This window comes from Theileria equi (assembly GCF_000342415.1).
Source record: "Theileria equi strain WA chromosome 2 map unlocalized gcontig_1105316255037, whole genome shotgun sequence".
Taxonomy (NCBI): Eukaryota; Apicomplexa; class Aconoidasida; order Piroplasmida; family Theileriidae; genus Theileria; species Theileria equi.
In genome coordinates, this window is record NW_004668230.1 from 426,098 (window position 1) to 445,667 (window position 19,570).

At 42.4% G+C, this 19,570-nt stretch overlaps 9 protein-coding genes across 9 annotated transcripts; 5 read left to right on the forward strand and 4 right to left on the reverse strand.

Moving 5' to 3' along the window:
• Positions 1-595: 595 nt before the first annotated feature.
• On the forward strand, positions 596-2,137 carry BEWA_036760 (conserved hypothetical protein; the record flags this gene model as incomplete). Its single annotated transcript, XM_004833035.1, has 1 exon — positions 596-2,137. One exon carries the CDS (start codon positions 596-598, stop codon positions 2,135-2,137), a length of 1,542 nt encoding a protein of 513 aa, XP_004833092.1.
• Positions 2,138-2,531: 394 nt separating this feature from the next.
• On the reverse strand, positions 2,532-4,265 carry BEWA_036770 (signal peptide containing protein; the record flags this gene model as incomplete). Its single annotated transcript, XM_004833036.1, has 1 exon — positions 2,532-4,265. One exon carries the CDS (start codon positions 4,263-4,265, stop codon positions 2,532-2,534), a length of 1,734 nt encoding a protein of 577 aa, XP_004833093.1.
• A 347-nt stretch (positions 4,266-4,612) lies between these two features.
• BEWA_036780 (hypothetical protein) lies at positions 4,613-4,999 on the reverse strand (the record flags this gene model as incomplete). The annotated part of the gene is made up of 1 exon (XM_004833037.1): positions 4,613-4,999. The coding sequence occupies one exon, from the start codon at positions 4,997-4,999 to the stop codon at positions 4,613-4,615; it is 387 nt and encodes a 128-aa protein (XP_004833094.1).
• A 176-nt stretch (positions 5,000-5,175) lies between these two features.
• Positions 5,176-5,445, reverse strand: BEWA_036790 (hypothetical protein; the record flags this gene model as incomplete). The annotated part of the gene is made up of 1 exon (XM_004833038.1): positions 5,176-5,445. One exon carries the CDS (start codon positions 5,443-5,445, stop codon positions 5,176-5,178), a length of 270 nt encoding a protein of 89 aa, XP_004833095.1.
• A 36-nt stretch (positions 5,446-5,481) lies between these two features.
• BEWA_036800 (hypothetical protein) lies at positions 5,482-5,718 on the reverse strand (the record flags this gene model as incomplete). Its single annotated transcript, XM_004833039.1, has 1 exon — positions 5,482-5,718. The coding sequence occupies one exon, from the start codon at positions 5,716-5,718 to the stop codon at positions 5,482-5,484; it is 237 nt and encodes a 78-aa protein (XP_004833096.1).
• A 1,094-nt stretch (positions 5,719-6,812) lies between these two features.
• On the forward strand, positions 6,813-10,882 carry BEWA_036810 (hypothetical protein; the record flags this gene model as incomplete). The annotated part of the gene is made up of 5 exons (XM_004833040.1): positions 6,813-7,515; positions 7,592-8,675; positions 9,507-10,073; positions 10,094-10,460; positions 10,790-10,882. 5 exons carry the CDS (start codon positions 6,813-6,815, stop codon positions 10,880-10,882), a joined length of 2,814 nt encoding a protein of 937 aa, XP_004833097.1.
• A 789-nt stretch (positions 10,883-11,671) lies between these two features.
• Positions 11,672-13,933, forward strand: BEWA_036820 (conserved hypothetical protein; the record flags this gene model as incomplete). Its single annotated transcript, XM_004833041.1, has 1 exon — positions 11,672-13,933. One exon carries the CDS (start codon positions 11,672-11,674, stop codon positions 13,931-13,933), a length of 2,262 nt encoding a protein of 753 aa, XP_004833098.1.
• Positions 13,934-15,676: 1,743 nt separating this feature from the next.
• Positions 15,677-17,366, forward strand: BEWA_036830 (apical membrane antigen 1, putative; the record flags this gene model as incomplete). Its single annotated transcript, XM_004833042.1, has 2 exons — positions 15,677-16,191; positions 16,310-17,366. The coding sequence occupies 2 exons, from the start codon at positions 15,677-15,679 to the stop codon at positions 17,364-17,366; spliced, it is 1,572 nt and encodes a 523-aa protein (XP_004833099.1).
• Positions 17,367-18,362: 996 nt separating this feature from the next.
• Positions 18,363-19,552, forward strand: BEWA_036840 (signal peptide containing protein). Its single transcript, XM_004833043.1, has one exon. The coding sequence runs from the start codon at positions 18,422-18,424 to the stop codon at positions 19,421-19,423; it is 1,002 nt and encodes a 333-aa protein (XP_004833100.1). The 5' UTR covers positions 18,363-18,421; the 3' UTR covers positions 19,424-19,552.
• Positions 19,553-19,570: the final 18 nt, after the last annotated feature.

Below are 19,570 nucleotides of genomic sequence, written 5' to 3' on the forward strand. Positions count from 1 at the left end.
GGTAGACAATCAGAAAGATACCAGGAAAAGCCCATTCTCTTCCTTCTTCCAGCATCCATGGTAGAAAAGGAATGGTAAAGACACAGGTAGTGACTCTCATAAATATTGTAAAAATGGTTTGAATATGACCCCGGCGTCTATAAAAAAGGTTTTGGACAAAGGATGTGAGACTAACAAGAATGAGACAGTAGACCATTCACATTGCAATAGACAGGTTAAACCTGGAGAGGAGCAACCACGAGGAGGGCACACTTGTAGAATAGGATATGGAGACTATTATAGGTGTGTCAGAATAACGTAAAGACTACTGACTGTGCTTCTACATCGGAAATACACCTATGGGGTCTAGAACCTTTTCTTCCTGGATTCTCTTCCTCGGTAGTCCCTCATTCTCGCTTTAATGTACTATAGTTTTAACTGGAACCTATAGAATGGGTTGTGCGCTTGAAAAATTTCCAGGAGGATAGTAGCGTATTCATCTTGTCTTTTCTTATTCACTCGGAAGGATGACAAAGACAAGGTTATTATTCTTTTCGGAGTTAGCCTGAGAAAAGGGCTGGAATACCCTATTTAATCGATCTTGGAAGCTTACATAATGGGTAGCGATGGGCTGAAGAAGTTCACGGCATTCCTGTCTGGACTGGCCTTGTACCAGCTCCCTCATATAGCATTCTCTGCTAGCAGGTACACGCTGGTGAGGTTCCAGGTTCCATCGGTATACGTGGGTCTCTTTATCAACAGGATGATTATCGCATTCAGGATCTTTACTCTCATCACCGTTGGACTTGCAACAGTCTATGATCAATGTAAATGGCCAGGAATTATACCAGTAGGAAAGGCAAGTGTTATATTCCTAGCAGCATCATTGACATCCATACTCTTTGTCTACTGCGTTGGAGGGGAACAGGGCTATCTCACCCTCTACTACTGGACTATTTGTATCTCTTCTCTGGTACTTGGAGCCTGCTTTGTTTTTGTGGTAAAGATCGTGTCGAGTGAGATTGTATACCTTATGGCTGCTTTGCCCATAACTGGTATCATAGTATCGTCATATCACCTTGCCTTCTTGATGATCACCAACTACATTACAGTCTCTGACATTCCATTCTGGATCGTCTTTTGGCAGATTATCATTGGGATCACAATAGTTAGTTTGACTGTTGTCATGCTTTACGCATCCTATGGTGATAAGCCAACTGTAAGAGGCTATGAAAACCTGTGGGAAGCAGTAACTGGACTTATCAAGCTTGGACTAGATATAACAGGTAAAACGCTTGAACTGGCTGGAAAGGTTTTTTGTGGTAGTAACACTAGTTGCAGTTGCGGTACTGGTGGATGTGATGGTCAGAACGATAACTTCATGACAGCCCTGGGAAAAGCTTGGTCGCCTCTTTTGCTGGTAGCTTTGGGTTATGGTATTCACAACGCCTTTTATCCTTCTGTTGCCCCTTATAAACTTACCAGAATGACAGAGGGCTATAACATAGAATTGACTGTTTTATTCACCAGTGCTATACCGCCATTGATTATCATAGTCTTGAAGGAGAGGGGTATGGGTCCAAACAAACCATGGAATACTTCTGGATGGCACTGGTCTTGGCTATTTTTCTTATGCCAAATTCTCTGTGCAGTGATATTCCTTTGGTGCCTTCATTTCCCATGGTGGGCTATATCAAAAGCGGTAAAGGGTAGCACGGTACTCTTAGGTTTTCTCACCGTTACATATGATTTTTGTGCTCAGTGTACCAGAAATATTGGAACGAGCGGAGCTTCTGTGCAAGGTTGTAAAGAGAATTCAAGCATGGGTACATTAAACCTGTTCTTTTGTTCTGTCACACAAGTCATCTTTGCGTTTCTAGGAGATGGTTATCTCAGAGCCTACTCCAGTGGAGAGATGGATAGAGACAATTGGCCCACCAAACACTATGGTAACTTTAGGGCATTACGATATTGGATTTGGACAGCCACCAAAATTTCATTTGGCAATATAGGAACTGCCTTTACCAGTGATGTTAGAGGAGCAATTCAGACCAAGAAGGATTTTCTCTATATTTTATATACTGATGATACTGATAATAGTAGAAAACCTCCTAAGACGAAAGATCCTAAGGTCATGAAGATAGTTCACGGTATTTAATTGTGGCAAACATTTTTCAATTTAACGCCACTATAATGCAGTATTTTCACGGTTCTGCAGTTTTAATGTCATTCTTGTACTTGGTATTATGGTTAGTTTATAGTCCAGGCTTTGTGTCCCTGGAAATGTTCTTGGAATAAGGAGGATGCATTGGAAAGATACTAATCATTCATGCCTATAAGTGTAAGAGAGACTACCAGTAGTTAGACATGCACACTCCCTCTAACGGAGCATGAACAAAATATATAATTGCGGTACTGCATTATTGATAACTGTCCATTAAAATTCCTGAAGAATATCAGTATAAACTCTCTAGGAAGAGACTAGAAGATCAATGCCGACCTTTATCACCTTGGTGTCTTGGGGCAGTCTAGAGGGCAGCATCTGTGAGTCACTATTTGGAAGCTTTAGGAAGTCCCTTCATTTCATTATACTTCTTTAAAAAGTCACCAAGTGTAACCTCCCTCCATTTTCCATCAACTTTCTCGAAATGCTTATGCTCCAAGTCATCACCTTTATCTACACCTATGGTAATGAGAGAAGAGTCTCCTTTTGTGTAAGAGTTTACAAGCCCAGAAGTTTCTCCAGTTCCAGCAGTCCAGACTTCAACTCCACCATCCATAACAGAGGATATGTGATAACCATTCTTTGGAGTATATTCCATTATATTCATTACATCACTGGACTGATCATTTATAGATACCTTGGACCTGTCCGGATGAGCAAGGTCCAGAGTAACAAGAGTAGTACCACCAGCTTGTCCAGCTGACTGAGGAGTGGGAAGTCCCTTCAATCCACAGAGTTTCCTCTCATGTTCTCTTTTGTTATGCTCCCACTTGCTACCGGTATTGTGGAAGAAGAGAGTGCGATCTTCTTCATTCTCTCTATACTGCACTGTTACAACATATGGCTTCTCTCCTTTAAAGTAGATTAGGGCTGATAAACATGACCCTCTAGAGTTATTCCATATGGTTTCGTCACCATACTTGAGTTCATTAGCTACAACGCCAGACCTTGGTGTGCATGTCAAAAGTGGCACTCCATTAGAGCTAGATTCTCTCACATCAAACGACTTTGCATCAACCTTTTTAGCACGTTCACTCAGAGTTACAGGCTTAGCTGCTGGTTGTTGTTCTTTAGCTTCGTCTTGCTCTTTCTTGGCACCACCCTGGAGATTTGTAGCTGGATTTTGTTCCTGCTTAACTTCAGGAACTGATCCTGGTTGAGTAGGAGCCTTAGGAGTATCTTTTGGAGATGTACCCTGGAGATGCTTTTTAGGACTTTCCTGTTTAACTTCTGAATGATGTGAAGCAATATTATCAAGAGATGCACCGCCAGCTGTAGATTTACCGAGCCCATGAGAAACATGTTCACCCTTTTCAAGGACTTGACTATGAGTAGGAGCGACATTTTTCTCAGCATTCTTCGGAGGCTCTGAAGCTTTCGGTTCCTCATCTTCAGATGTAACACCCTCCAGCATAGTCTCCTCTACTCTGGCTTCCTGCTCATTCTCTTTGGACGGGTCTCCCATATCATCAGATTCTGATTCCTTCCCAGGTTCATCATCCTCTGGAGATTCTGCAGGAGCAACTTCTGGCTGTACTTCTTCTACAAGAGTCTCTCCAGAGTCTTGATCATCAAGGTCTCCTAGGTCTTCATCATGAGATGGAACTTCTGAACCTGAGCATCCTCCTAATGGGCACCCAAGGTTGGCAAAGTTAAGTTCAGCTGCATGTTCCTGTGGAGAGACTGGTTCCTCTGACTCTGGAAGACCTTTAACTCTTATAGTTACCAGCTTCCATTCCCCGTCTAGTTTCTCATAGTACAACATCCTGGATGGTAAACCCTTAACCCATACATGGAGAACAGCTCTTGTTCTATCACCAACACTTGTGAATAGTACATCGCATCTCTCTTCTCCCTTACCTTCCCAGAGAGTAACTCCACCATCTACTACCTTGCTGAAGAACAATCCAGTAGAGAAGAATGAGTGGTGAACTACTCCATCCACAGTACTTTTATAGTCTCTAGCCAAGGAAGGATCAGGAGAAGAGAGGTCAAAGACAACCTCATCGCAGCTTGATAGTCTCACTAGGAACAATACAGAGAAGACCGAAAGGAATCTCATCTTTGCAACAGTTTAAATTGAAATCATGCAGAGGAAGAACTTGATACAGTACATGGGGTGAACAGGAAGAGAATGTACCATATACCACAGAAATGAGACATTAAATCGCCATTTAAGAGATTGCCAAGGGTGTGGGTATTTGAAATTGTCGACTCCTAGTAAGGCCTAACTGGCTGTAGAGTACCGCCTGATAGCATTGACTAAAAAGACTAGTAGGACCTGTATCTTGTATTTTCTTTATGGGTACTCCATTAAATGTGAGAGTATGGGCCATAAACTTTTAAATCCATAACCTACATTATCCACTGGGTTGCAACTATGGTACACGCTAGGAGTTCCAGCTGTCGTTACAAGGATGGATCTGAGTCCGTATCCTCATTCTCGTTTCCTACGGATTCCTTTATCTCCATATTATCTTGTTTAGCAGTACTTGTATAAATATTTACTCTTTTGACATCGTCGGCGGTACCCACGTCTTGGCCGCGGAATTCCTCACTTTCTTCTTCATCCTCTTCAGAGCCCTGGTCATTATCCTGTTCGACACTATCATCTAACTCTTGGGACTCCCTTTGGTATAATGGAGCTTCTGTCTGTTCATCCTCGTGTTCCGTGGCCACTTGCTCGTCTTGGCCTTCCGTCTCCGCTGGAGTATCCGCGGTTGCCATTTCCAGTTCCCCCTTTTTGGTCAATTCCTTGTTTAAATCCTCTTCCTGCTTCTTGTAATCTTCTTTCATAGCCTTTAGTTGCACATAAAATAAATTTTCGGCAATCGCATGCCATGCAATTGTACCTTTATAAGATACAAGAATACATCCATCCCACCCCTCTTTAACCTCAATACTAGTAGATTTGGAAAGTTTTCTCTGGAAAGTAGTGTAACCACAATTCCATATTCATTATTTCCAGCCTTTCATATCTGCTTGTCATCATCCAAAACCTGAGTTATATCAACCTTCCCCATGACTTCATAGTTTCTCTCGCTCACTCCATTCTTCTGGCTCTCATAAATCTTGATCACGTATTCATCTGCAGCCTGAGAAACGTCAAGAATGTATGAACCAGAAGGCAATCCTAGTGGCACTTCTCCGAACTCTTGGTCTGCATGTTCCTCTGCATATGTGGAGGTAGTTTCTTCAAGCTTTGTATCAGAGACAAAATCTTGTGGTAAACCATTATGCATCCTCTCAAGTCCGGTGTCATAATCTTTGCGGTCAATTTATTTCCATCTATCTTCATCTTTGAGATAGCAGAGGGTCTTTCCATTTCCAAGAGTTAGGGAGAGAATTGAAGAATATCCGTCCCTTTCATAAGTAAAGCAAGATTGGAAGTTATCACCTGGTTTGGCGGTCAATATGGAGATATCACCGTCAACGACGTAGAGAACTTCACCTCTGCCCTTACCATATGTGGAGCTGGTACCTGATGTCTTTGTTTGTTTTCTCAACTTAACCATAGCTCTGTCTGGGTCAGAGATGTCAAGGGTCCCTCTGGATCTATCTACATGCTCTTTCTGGACTTCCTGCGAGAAAGGCTCAACTTGTTCTGGAGATTCATGATACTCTGGTTCTACATCTTCTTCCACGTTGTCACAAGATCATCCACATGTAATAAGCCATAGTCCACCAAGTGAATGAGAGTTGTATCTCGAGATGATATGGCTTAAAGGGTTACTAATAGAGTTACTCATAAGATTATCCCATGACATCTTCCAGTGAGGTACTCCGCTAGCTCGTCTGTATGAGAACCAGCGACTCCAGTCCTAGTCTCATGCTAAGTATCTTCTCACCCATCAGAAGCTTCTATGGTCCATACTCTAATCCAACTGTACTATCATCCTAATTATATCCTTTACTACATTCTCTATCCTTATAAACTGCATTTAAGCTCCTTCAAGAGATACTCCAGACAGTGTGTAGACACTCCCTGCTTAATTCCTCATTTCAGAGATCCTATGGCGATCCTCATTCATTAATGACACTGACTGAATGTTATGAACAGAAAACTGGCGGGTTTAGAGAGAATTTTCCTCTGCTTGAGAAAATAATGGAGATTAGTGGTGATAATTATCCCGACTTGCGACATCATTTTACGTGGACTGCACATTAAACTTGTGGTCAACTTAGACCAGAGAATGGACTTATTTTCTGTTTAAAACATCTGGTAAATCCAGTTCAACCAGGTGATTTCATGATTTACTTACACCTTTTACGGTAGACCATTTCTTCGTCTATCTATAGGGAATAATACACTGTTTAAGCTCCGTAATGAAGACTTCTTGTAGATTTATAGAGCAACCATAGAGGAATAGAGTAACGCGTAACAGGTTCCTTTGCGTGACTGCCTATGCACATGATGTCTGAGGATGGAAGATGAATGGTCGTCTAGGGAGTAAGGTACTGGTCTGCTCCCTTCGGTCACATTGAGACTACTCATGGATCTCAGAGTTTTGAAAGGCAGTAGTCTCTGAATATGGAGGATGATGTTAGACTAGTAAAAAGGGCCTATAATGTCCATCTCTAAGGACTTATCCAGAGCACTCTATCAATAATGGCTGTTGAAGGAGTAATCATTAAGCTTAATTCAAAGCCAAAAGATGGAGACGTGAGTTCTACTGAGGAATATAATGGAGATGAATTTACTGGTGGTAATAGTGTTAAAATTACCGTCATAAAATCTGAAGAACCTCCTAACTTTTACAGGTACACTCATGAGGATTCTCATGGAGGAAACTTTACACTAAAGGAAATCCAGGATGATAGCAATAGCCCTATAAATATATCTCTTCCGGACGATGGAAAGGCAACTTCCGTTTCTGCCTATTACTGGAGGTATGATAGTGGTGGTGGTCATACACCTAGTAAGGCCCTCTTGGTAGGGATTACCACTAGTTTTGGAACTACCTATTATACGAGTACTAGTGGTAATCAATGGGTTGAACATGGACAACTCTCACAAGATGCTGAGGACCTTGAAAGGACATTGGACGAACAAAACTGTTACAATAACGATGCAGTTACTATGAATCTCACAGAGTCTCATTCTAAGAACCATGCTGGCAATAAAACTAAGTACTGTTGTGGAGAACATAAGGATGACACAGGAAAGGTCACCGTCACTTCCGGATCAGTTAAAGTTCCTGATTCTGGTTCCAAAGATATTCCCTACTACAAGCATGAGGTTACCAATGGAAAAGTAGCGGGATTTAAATTCTATAAAGATGATGTAAGAAATGATGAAAAGTATAGAAGACGTATAAGGTCCTCTGGGTTAGAATTTCCGATTAAAGGTCCTGTTGACATTTACACTTTTTACTGACAAGAATCCAGTTCTTATATATGTTGATTCAACTGGGAGCCCTCCAGTTAAGGGTTGGTTTCAAAGAGGTAATGACAATGCACAATGGACAAAGGTTGAACTGAATGGTATAACACCGGAAAATATCAATAACTGTACCCATTGGAATAAAGTTGTTGGTGAACTAAGAGGACTTGGATGTAAAGGCTTGCAAGAATGTCTTGATCCAGCACATCTTGGACAGGATGGAGTTCAACGTGAAGAAGTCCCAGCTGCTGACCTATCTGACCAGGTTCCTGATACAGAGTCTGAGACTAAGATACTCCTACAAGGCACCCCTTTGGCTCAAATGGCTGATGGTCCTAGTTTACCTGGTGAACATGCTAATATTGGTGGTGCTACTAGTAATGGTGTTGTTAATGATGAAGCTAAAATAGTCTCTGAAATAGGTGAACCTCCTCCTAAAGGAGCTCCTCAAGAAAAAGATACTGGTATAGAAGATAAATCCAGAGGAGATGCTGAAAGGGCTGTTCTAGAGTCTAATAACACTGATCCCGAAACTAAAAAGGCTCGTGATGACCCATCCCTCCAAGCTACTTCTGCTTGTAGAATTGCTAATACTAGTGCTTATATTATTGCTTGTGAACATGATAGAATGGCCGCTGCTCTACCTCTTTATCAAGGTTCTGGTGAAGAACTAAGACAAAAAGGACCTGGACCTGATGAAGATGCTGAAAGACAAGACTCTGTTGATGGTGCTAGTAGTGATCCTGCTCAACCTCTTACTACTACTGCTAAAGGAGAACCTCTTTCTCCTTCTGAAGGATCTCCTAAAACTCCTGAACCTCAAGCTTCTACTTTTCCTCCTCCCCCTAGTCTAGGATCGACCACTTCCTCTCATACTGCTACGCCTGAAAAGCAAGCTACTATTTCTAAACCTGTAGATGCTCTATCAACTCCTCGTGGTACTAGCCCATTTCGTATATCTGGACGTGGAAGACCAAATAGTTCATCCGGATTAGGAGGGGAATCCCCGGTTCTACCAATCACCTTTGGTAGTTCTCCAGCAATTTTTAATTGTTATGAAACAGGTTTTATCATAGGTGGTTCTAATGAGTTTCTTTCTACTATAGAAGAAAATAGTCAAAATAATGCTCAAGATGAATCTGCTAACTCACTTGGCCAAGATACTAATACTCAAGGTGGTGCTCAAACTCTTTCTCCTCATACTGAAGCTCGTGGAGACTCTGCTTCTGGTCCACCTAGTAGTCCTGCTCAAACTACTACTACTACTTCTACTAATGGTCAATCTTCTGCTCAACCTGGAGCTCTTTCCCCTGAACCTCCTGCTCCTCTTCCTCCTCAAACTCAAGTTTCTTCTCAAGAATCTACTGCTCAACGTCGTGAAGAAACTCTTCCTGAAGCTCCTGGTCCTGACTCTTCTTGGAAAGTAATTTTGGGAGGCTCTGCTTCTGCCACCGTAGTTTCTGGTTCTCTTACTGGACTTGGCTAGTGGGCATTTAAACGTTCTAAAGGAGACCCTTGGGTTAGACACGGATATCCTATAGAGTTTTTAAAGAATGTACCATATTGAGCATGCATAGATCCACTTGTGAACTCCTACTCCCTAGGGATTATGCCATTATCCATACTGACCATTCTGCTCACACCAGTTGAGACATTAATGGAGTACTACTGTGTAAGGACGATTTGTGCAGTGGAAAGAAGATGTACTGGATATTCTATTATCTTCCTTCTTCCTATGGGGTCTGCATGATTGTCTATTCTTCCTTCCGTATAGTAGCTATTCTATGAAGGGAACATAAGAGGGAAAGTCTCTTGTAGTTTCTAATAATCACTTGGTTTCTTGAGAGGGCAGTAGTTAAGAGAGATGAGACTCTTCTCTTTACTATACGTTGCCTTCCTTGCTGGACAATGCATTTGTAGATCTTTAATTGGCGGGAATACAAATGTAAATGTTGTAAAGAGTGGACTGGTCGAATCTACACCCGTTGTTGCTGAAACGAAGATAGTAGAGCTCAACGTTAATGATATAGACACTAATCTCTTCTCCATTGAAGAATCATTTTCCGGAGGAGTACCTCTAAAGACTGTTACTCCAAAGGATGCTGTCCTCATAACTTCTGTTGTGGATGGAGAGAAGGAAGTCTGGAAAGGTGCAGATAAAGAGCATGGTCTGCAAGTAGTAGTCTGCTATGATGGAGAATCCCCTGTATCTGTAGTTGTAAACTTTGTAAAGGCTGATGGAAAGAAACCTTGGAGATACCATAATTTGCAGGATAACAAGTGGAATGTGGTAAATAAGCAAGTCAATGAAAATTTCGTGAAGGAGCTAATGAAGAAAGCTCCCCAATTTCCTCCACCATCAGACCAAAAAACACTGGATCTTGCTTATCTTGAAGATCCTCGTTATAAGGCAGTTGACGTTGATATCGTCGGAGTTCCTGCGAGGGTTTATGTAGTTGGTCCAAAAGAAGACATTAAGAAGGTAAAGTATAATGGAAAGCATCCAGGTTATCTGAGGGTAAACATGGATATAAGGATACACCTGAAGAAATATGCACTTACTGCATTGCGTTCCTCGAGGGCACTGGCACTGCTATGATACTAGTTAACATAAATGATGGGACTGTATACAGGGAAATATTCAAGCGTGATGGAGATAAATGGTCAAGATTAACAAGCGGTTATGCAAAGAAAATTGATGCCCTGAAAACATATACAGACCCCCCAGCAAAGTTCACTTTGGACATTTCCTCTCTCGAGGAAGGTGATGAAAAGTTTAAGCTTGTAAAGGAGAATAAGAATGACATTACTACTCAGCTCTTTGCCACAAAACAAGGCCATTCTATCGAGAATATTATGGATGGAGAAACCAAAGTATGTGCAATAAATAAGGACTTCACATGTTACCTTTGTGAGATCCATTCCAAGGGTACCTCTAAACTGCTAAGAATACACTCCCATAAAGACTATAAAATTGAATTCCAGTGCTATGAGAGTGAAGGTTCTGGATGGAAAATGGAAAAATCTCACAGTGAATGACTTTATTAAAAAATGTAGTGGTATAACAATTGTCACAAAAGAACAATTTAAAATGCAGTATAAAGAATCCACTGTCTAGCATCTCAAATCCGTGATTCACCAACGGACTACCGCTTGTACTCTACATTCACATCGCTAAAATGCCATCTTATACATTCATTTAGAACCGAATGACTCACGACAAAGATGCTTTGGAGTACATAGCGAACATTTTGGATGCCAACACACTTTCAAAGAGGTCAAAAGATGGTACCTAGCATAGACTGTAACTTGTTTATTCTTGTACCTTTCTCAGTACACAGACTTTTAGATACTTTTACTCGATAAAACCACTTTATCCTCAAGGCCATGCTACATTGTGGGAATTCTTTTGAGGTCAAGAAAGCTGTATCTGAGGATGCTCCAGCTCCAGACTTGCAACAGGATGATGAAGTTGAACATCTAACTGTATAGTATTGGTATAGAGATTCTGGACTTTCCATTCCTCTTTTCATAGGAATTGGGAAGAAGGGTGATGTGTATGATTATCATGAAATTAAGGGAGACTGGAACCAATGGGCCGATCTTTATATAACTCCTACTTCTACGGTAAAACTCTGGAGAAGGTACTGAATAAGCTTATTTGCTAGCTCGACAAAGCAGTCACCATGGATTACACAGACAACCAAAGTTCCACCCTTTAATCACAGATCCCATGATCCTCAAGCATCTCCATACCATAGACACTTCCTTAAATTCCAGATGCTATAGCGATAACCGGCGGATACACCCATAACATTCTTTTTGGGACCTTACGCTCACAGCCTCTCCAGAATGTTCATATCGGGGTATATTCTCGCCACAGAACACATTCATATGCGCCAATTATATTGGGAATTGATCAACATTCTTCTTCCTTTCATATTCCTTCCATTTACACTATGAAGAGAAGAAGTGTGCATTCTTCTCCCCATGAATGCTGAGGATACAAATCTTCAGAGGCCATACTGGCTCACTAACCTCTTGGTGTGTATCGTAATATTTTGTGAATCGCTTCTCTTTAAACAATGCGGTTTTCAGATTCTCTGGGATCCAGTAAGGAGACTAGAGATGTCATTCTCGATATCACTACCCCGGATTCTTCCTCCACAGAAGCCCTTACTAGGAAGCCGTATGGAATCAACACAAAGATACACGTTGCCAGAGATGGTTATAGGATACTCTCGGTCTGGGATGGACAGAACCTGCTCTGGACCTCCTCCAATGGCTATTGCTGTGATCACGTTTCAGTCGTTAGATTCAGAGAGAAGAGTGGTTACTCAAGATACGATGTGGTAAGACTAGTAGCCGTCTATGCTAGTGATGGTAAAGGCACAAAGAAGCTATTCTACTATGAAAAGGATGGTGAGAAATGGAAGACTGTTGAAGAAGAAAAGTTTTACAGGAGTTTTCATCATGAAGCTTCGAACCAATCTCTACTAGGAACCCTAGTCTTGAATATAGACGGGAATAATGATTTGGGAACGCTTTACACAAATAGTTCTCCAGAATTTCCATTCCTTCTCTATGCACCAAATGTAGGATACCGCATTAAAAAGGTCCAAGCTGGGAGTGTTTTATGGACAGCAGGTTCTGAAGATCAAGGCTGTGCATATGCTTCCTTTTTTCCAAAGAAGGATCCAAAAGTTGGTTACCTGATCATAGAGGGTAAGGATGGTATAGAGGAACTATTCTATGCTAAGACAGGTACCTTTGGAGGATGGAATGCTAGTACAAGGGAAGACTACTTGACTAGGCTGATAAACGCTGGTTTCCATGAGTCCACCTTCAATAATCACATCACAATGGACATTAGTAATGTGGACAGCAACAACTTTTACATTAACAAATTCCCCCTTGGCAACTATTCCGCAGATACATATATGCCATCCATTGGATTTCAACTCAAGGAAGTAAAGGATGGCGGAGTTACTCTCTGGAAAGCACCTGAATCAAGTGATGCTAAATGCAGATTTGTAAGACTGTTTATCAAGGATGGCCTATTGGTCCTCTTCCTCCTTGTAGACGATCCGAAAAACGGTCGTCATGTTCTCTACTTTGTAAAGAATGACAAGGAATGGAAGAATGTTAGTAAGGATGAGTACTATGATCATATTGCAAAGGAGAATGGTCTAGAGCCTTTACAAAGGATTGAGAATCCTAAGGTTATCATGAGTAGTTTTAGGAATCGGCAAGGCCTAAGGCTCATCAGTTATACCTCAAAGGTAGACAAACCAAAAGGCAATGTCATTCTTGTCCATGGTGTTCGTTCCCACTTTATCTCAGAATTCTGTGCCTCAAATTTTGAGTGGAACTTCAAACACCTGGGATTCTCCATGTTCCAAACTCCAGATGATATATTCTCACGAGAAACGAAGCAAAGTACCAACAATATTGTATTGTACAGAGAGATTTTTGAACATGCCTATCTGGACGGTATGGATGCCTTTGAGGTGGCTCCCAGATATGAGTATAGGCATAGCCTTGTGGAATACCTTAACGGACTGGGCTATAGTGTCTATGGATTTGATTTGCAGTCTCACGGTCTCTCTGAATCCATCTCAGCACCAAGGTGTCATGTTCGTAGCTACAAGGACTACATTTATGATCTCCTACAATTCATTAGCATTGTAAAGAGAAGTAAATTTGGAGATCCTACCCAAACCTATGATGAAACAATAATCTTTGAGAACATTCCTACAGGTAAAAAGACATTTTTTTGGGGAAATTCAATGGGTGGAAATCTTGTTATCCGAGCAGTTCAAGAATTTCACAAGCATGCAAAAGAGGGAACAAGACTGGTAGACGGCCTAATTGGTACATCTGCAATGCTGAATCTACTCTTCAACCTGGACACTTGGTGGAAGCAGTTGATGAAAAAGATGGCTATGGTGATTGTATGGTCATACCCAGAAGATATAAATAGATATGAACCACCATGCGACTTTGGCAAAGCCTTTGAACCCTTCATAAGATATGGTGACCCCTTCTTTTACAGCAACAGGCTGACTTATAAGGCCACAAGTCTGGTTTTTGATGCGTGTGATGACGTCAACAGGGAGGATAATATTGCCAATTATCCAAAGGATTTACCTACACTGTTCACTCACTCTGTAGATGACTTCTTTTGTGATGTACAAGGCCCAAAGGAGATGGCCGAGAAGCACCTAAAGGATAGTGATGTAGTCAAATTTGTGGAACTAGGAGGAGCGTTTCACTACCTCACCATTCCTCATTCCATCTTTGCAATACAAAGAACACTAAAGGAATGGTTGGATCAGTACGCCTAGTATTTTATTTCTCATTAATGCAGTTATAACACCGATTATGCCGGTAAAATGTAGTAATTTGTAATGTTGCCATTTCTATTTCTAGATATCTATAGATACTTAAATGTGGAATACTCATGCAGGGCTTCCTTGGAATCCTATAGAACAGGGAAGCCTTGCAGATCCTCAACTTTTCACCCTCTCTAATATCATACTTATACGGAGACACTGGAGCTCCAAGGGATGAGTTTATAGCCATTTTATATCCAAAACAGACTATTAGAGCTTCATACTTCCAATTTTACCCTAATACTAGGGAGTTTGAAGGTTTTCCAGGGCATAGAGTAGTCAGGATACACTCTCCAAGAAGAGCAACTTTTAGCTGTATTAGCCAGACAAGGAAATGCAGATATATGGTATAACCTATTTAGAGTCTATGGGTGGCGCGAATGCAGTGTATTCCACTTTTTAGGCAGAAGAATCCAGACGACTATGTGTGGTCCACAGGAACCCTAATTTCCATCATACATGTGCATGTTCATACGTATGCCACGAGTTCAACATCTTTGCACAATGGAGCTCCTTATGAGAGTCAGAAAACCTCAAATGTGCTTTCCATGGGCTCCAAGAGACGTTCATATTGTCCACCGGTATTCCGCCGTAAATTGTCTATTCCAAACTTGGTTCATTGATTAACTGTCTTAAATTTCCCAGAATTAGACAATTTACGGCGGAATACCGGTGGACAGGAAGGTGTGTACTCGGAGAGGCGATTTAGCGGTGCGTGGAGGAGATTCCACGGGGATGGAGACCTGGAGAGGCTCATAGGGGGAATACATGGGGAAAAGTTCGCGCGTTCGGTCTGCGAGTAGACATTGGCCACCGGTGCCGCTGGGCGCTACTGGGAGTGCACTCGCGCCACACGACAACGCGGGAGCCAATCTCGGCGATTCCCGGCGGCAATTTAATTATAACGGCACACATCGGATAAATTGAGGATAAGATGATGAGGGACCAAATAGCGAGGGGAATAGACGGAGATTTAGGGGAAAACGGAGGGGGCACGTCTATGCAGAGTTGCACGGCTCAGCAGAGCTGTGCATCCCTTGACGTTGTTCCCGAGTTTTACATTGCTATTTAAAATGCCAATTTGTGGTCATTACTCTCGCAAAATTTCGGAAACCTTTGATTTTTGGAGCTTTGCAGAGAGGACGCAAAGTTGAAATTCTATCGATTTCTGAGGGGACTTTGCAATCATCATAACCGTCCCTCGGTACTGTTGATTTGTGACGCACAATTCCAGGTTTTAATGCCCAAATCGTGGCTGTTTATTGACTTGTAGATTTAAGGCGGTCAGAGGATTTTGGCCCGGATAGCAGACTGTTGCTCTTTGAAGTCGCACTAGCAGGTGTCGTTTGTGCCAGAGTGCGAGTGGTAGCAAGTTTAAAGAGTATATGCGGTTGTAGTCGTTGTCTGAGATCTCTCTAGACCTTTGATTTAAGAGGGGAGCTCCGGGATTGAGGACTCCTTTGTCGTTTTAATGCAGTAACGCTTTTGGATTTAATGCAGAGAGTTTTAATACACCAGTGGTTCTTCATTTACCATTTGATTTAATCTGATACTGGCTTGGCACCATTCTTTAATGTAGTACCGGAGCTCGAGAGACCGGTTGTGCTTTAATCTTTCATCTGACGATTCGAATTTGGACATTACATTCTCCAAGACACTCTTGTAAAGATGAGGAAAAGTGTGCTTTATGCATGCATGGTTTGTTTTGTTTTTTTGGGTCTGGCTGAGGCAAAGACATCGCCTCACGGTAGAAGGGCTTCGGGTTCCAAGAGGTCCCAGGGCCGCAGAGGTGGCGGAAAGGGCGACGATTCACGCAGGAACGGTAATGTGTGGTCAGAGTACATGGCAAAGTTTGATATCCCCAAGGTGCATGGATCCGGAGTTTACGTTGATTTGGGAGGTACCGAGGTTGTAAACGGGTCCTCTTACAGGATGCCCACTGGAAAGTGCCCAGTTGCTGGCAAGTCTATCCATTTGGAATCTGGAGCTGATTTCCTCAACAGCATTGCACACGCCAACCCAAGAGAGAGGGGACTGGGATTCCCAGCCACTGAAGCTACCAGGGTATCAAGGGGACAGAGTATCTCGCAAAAGATTTCACCAGTCAGCGCCTCTATTTTGAGGAGCTGGGGGTATTCCAATAGCACAGATCTGGCCAATTGCGCAGAGTATGCTAAGAATATTGTGATTTCCGGTGGAAGTAGATACAGGTATGTTTAATGTGAGCTATGAATGGAGCGTAGCGAAATGTCCCGAAGAATGAGGGATGAAGCGACTAACAGGAGCTCCTCCATGAATATACCCATATTTATACACATAAACTCATAGGTACCCATTTGTCTACGACGACTACAACAAGACCTGTTACATCCTCTACTCGCCAATGCAATACAACCAGGGTGCGAAGTACTGTGATGCTGATGGTTCTGCTGACGAGGGTTTGTCTTCTCTGGTCTGCATGTACCCACAAAAGTTGAGTGACGATGCTACTCTCTACTATGGTTCATCTAGCGTATATCCAGATTGGGATGTTTTGTGCCCAATGCACCCCGTCAAGGACGCCATGTTTGGCTCCTGGAATGGAACACACTGTGAGCCCATGAAACCAGTCTACGAGGAGTCACTACAATCATTCGAGGAGTGCGCTGAATTCCTCTTTGAATACTCGCCGTCAGACGTAGATCTTGCGCCAAGTGCCTCAAGACTTCCAGATGTTGAGAGGTTCTGGAGTGAAATGAAGAAGCGTAACTTTGTGGCTGCAAGCTCAGTATTTGCACCAACCACAGTTCAAGACAAGAGCATCAAGACTGGAGGTAATGGCATCAATTGGGGTAACTGGGATGGTAATGAGAGAGTTTGCAGACTTTACGATGTTGTTCCCACTTGTCTCATTTTGAGTCCTGGACACTATGCCTTAACCTCAATTAGCTCACCATCCACCAAGGATGCAGTACCATATCCCTGCGATATTGACAGCAGGGGTGATACTCCTGACGGTGACGGTACACTGAGCACAGCTCTCAGCAAGGAAGCTTTGCAATGCGATCGCTATGTGCATACAAGATTTTCTGACACTTGCGGCTATTACTATGAGTGCAGCGATAAGCCAGGATGGAACAGCTTACCCTACTGGCTTGGCATAAGTGCTGGTGTTATCATTGGCATTGTGTTGATCGCATGGTTGGTCAGGTCCTGCCATGGTAAATATGGCAAGTACAAGAGGTTTGACTCGGAGGACTACGACGATCAAGTGATTAAAGAGTTTTACAACGAAGGACATCAGAATGTCAGACGCGATGAGCATTTGAATTCGGCAGCATATCTCTGGGGAAACACAGAACCAAGAGCCTCTGAAGTCACACCCGTGAGAATCTCAAAGGTGTAATAGAAAAGTAGATTTATCGGATAATAAGGTTGTATAGTTTTGTATATTTGTGAATGTAATGTATGCGACAGAATGCCAACTAGGTGTCCGTAGCAAAGCGGAGGACTAGAGCGACCATAGGCTTTAGCCGGAGGGAGCTTTATGGCGAACGCAGTGATCAGTATGAGAGTATAGACAATCACCAGGGAGTATGGAAGTGCTAGGCATATGTCCATAGACCATATGTCTTTAGAATCCACAGCATCCCTAGTCGCACAATGGAGTCAGCATGCACAGCCATTTTTAAAAGCGAAAGCTTTGTCATGCTGGATACCACAGGAATACACTTCTTTTATCATATACAATGGCAGAGTATGAGCATCATGCCCCTCTTCCATGCTTGTAACAAGGTAACCATACTATCCTGGAACCATTTTCTGGACTATTCTTGGCAAGAGTTTGCAAGGAGAGTGTGAGGAAACTTCATAGTGGCTACATAGGCAAAAGGATGGTGAGGATATGAGCACCCAGGAGATTAAAGTAATTCGCAGGAATCCTGCCTTCTGGGAATCTGACATGGTTGAGCATATACAGACACTTTATAGTGAAAAGGAAAGTATTGCGACGGAGAAAATATAATGAAATGTACAACACTGAGCTCTGGCTAAGACAAATATCGGAATGGAGAGACAGGAGAAAGACGAACTAATTTGCTCCGTTGATGAATACACAATAAAACCCTCTTATTATGGGACCTTTAGAGGAAAGCTCCCCGTAAAACTTATGGATGGAAGGTGGGCTGTGAATAACAATACGAGTACCCATGAAGAAGGAATCTCGCTCATATGAGAAACAACTCTCTTACGGTAGACCCATGTTATTCCTACCATACACCTTATTTTTTGTAAATGGATGAAAGATGAAAGTAGTGGTTATCCCCTCAGTATTCTCTTCTTCCTCCGGAACACGTTAGGGTGGGGTGTGCATGAATGGTTCTCTTCAGAAGCCTTCCACGCCGTAGAACTTTTGCAAACAAGAGTACACTTCCGTTTCATTCTGTATAGGTTCGGAGGAGGATGAAGGTTTTTGCCATACTCTATCTGTTCCTTCTTGTGGAACTATGTCATGGTGGAGATGGAAAGAAGGGAGACCAGAAGCCGGAAGATCTTGACAACGACCCTAGTGATCGACCAAGGGGTAGTTATACAAGGCCATCTACTAATATGACTGGAGGAAATGATGCTACTCTTGATCTAGCCAGTCCTACTGTATCCATCGGCAAATCCTTCGAGTACGATTACGATCATGTCCAGACCAGAATGGTTCTTCCTGGAGACAGTTTCAAACTCACAAAGATTGTAAACGGTGCAGAAGAGGTTTGGAACGGTGGTACAGATGGAAGGTGTACCCAAGTAATCATTAGCATGAAGGACGGGAGCCCAGCGTTGGTATATCTTCACAAGAAAGATTCATCTAACAGGTCTTCCCTGACACTTTTAAAGAATGGTAGTACATGGAAGGTAACAGACGACTACAAGGGCGAACTCAAGAAGCTCAGAAGAACTCCAGAGTCCGTCACAGACTTTACAATTAAGCTAGAGGATAAAAAAGATACTGACCAGTGCACGGTATTTGGAGCAATGATTTATGGACTCTCCGTCCAATTTTACTTCCCTAAATTCGGATTTCATGCCACTGAGATTACTCACGGGGAAAAGTCTCTATGGAAGGGAGACAATGAAAGGGCCTTGGTCATAAAGTTGTACAAGACAGGTAATTCGTCACTTCTTCTTTTGTCTCTCAGAAATGCTGAGGATAAATGCAACCTGAAAAGGTTCGAGAGTGTAGGCACTGAATGGAATAGTATTGAGAAGGATGCGTTTCATAAAAAACTACATGACGCTAGGAAAGCTAAAAAGTCAGCTGCTCAACAAGCCGGAAAACCTAATGCTCCCCCTGCTAAACATGGATCTTCTTATGGTACTGAAAGCTCTCTCAGTTCCGGTGGTGGTAGTGGAATAGATGGATCTGCAAAACCTGAGGGTAATGAAGCATCTGCTCAGCCCAGAAACTCCTAAGACTTTCTCTTCACAGAATGAGTCCATAGGGATTCCTTATGGACCACCCATCCACTCTATAATGAGCACATAATCTACCAGTTTCTAAAACTTGAATACGCTCCAGGTAGACTTTTAAACTTCCATATCACTCGTACATGTCTAGGA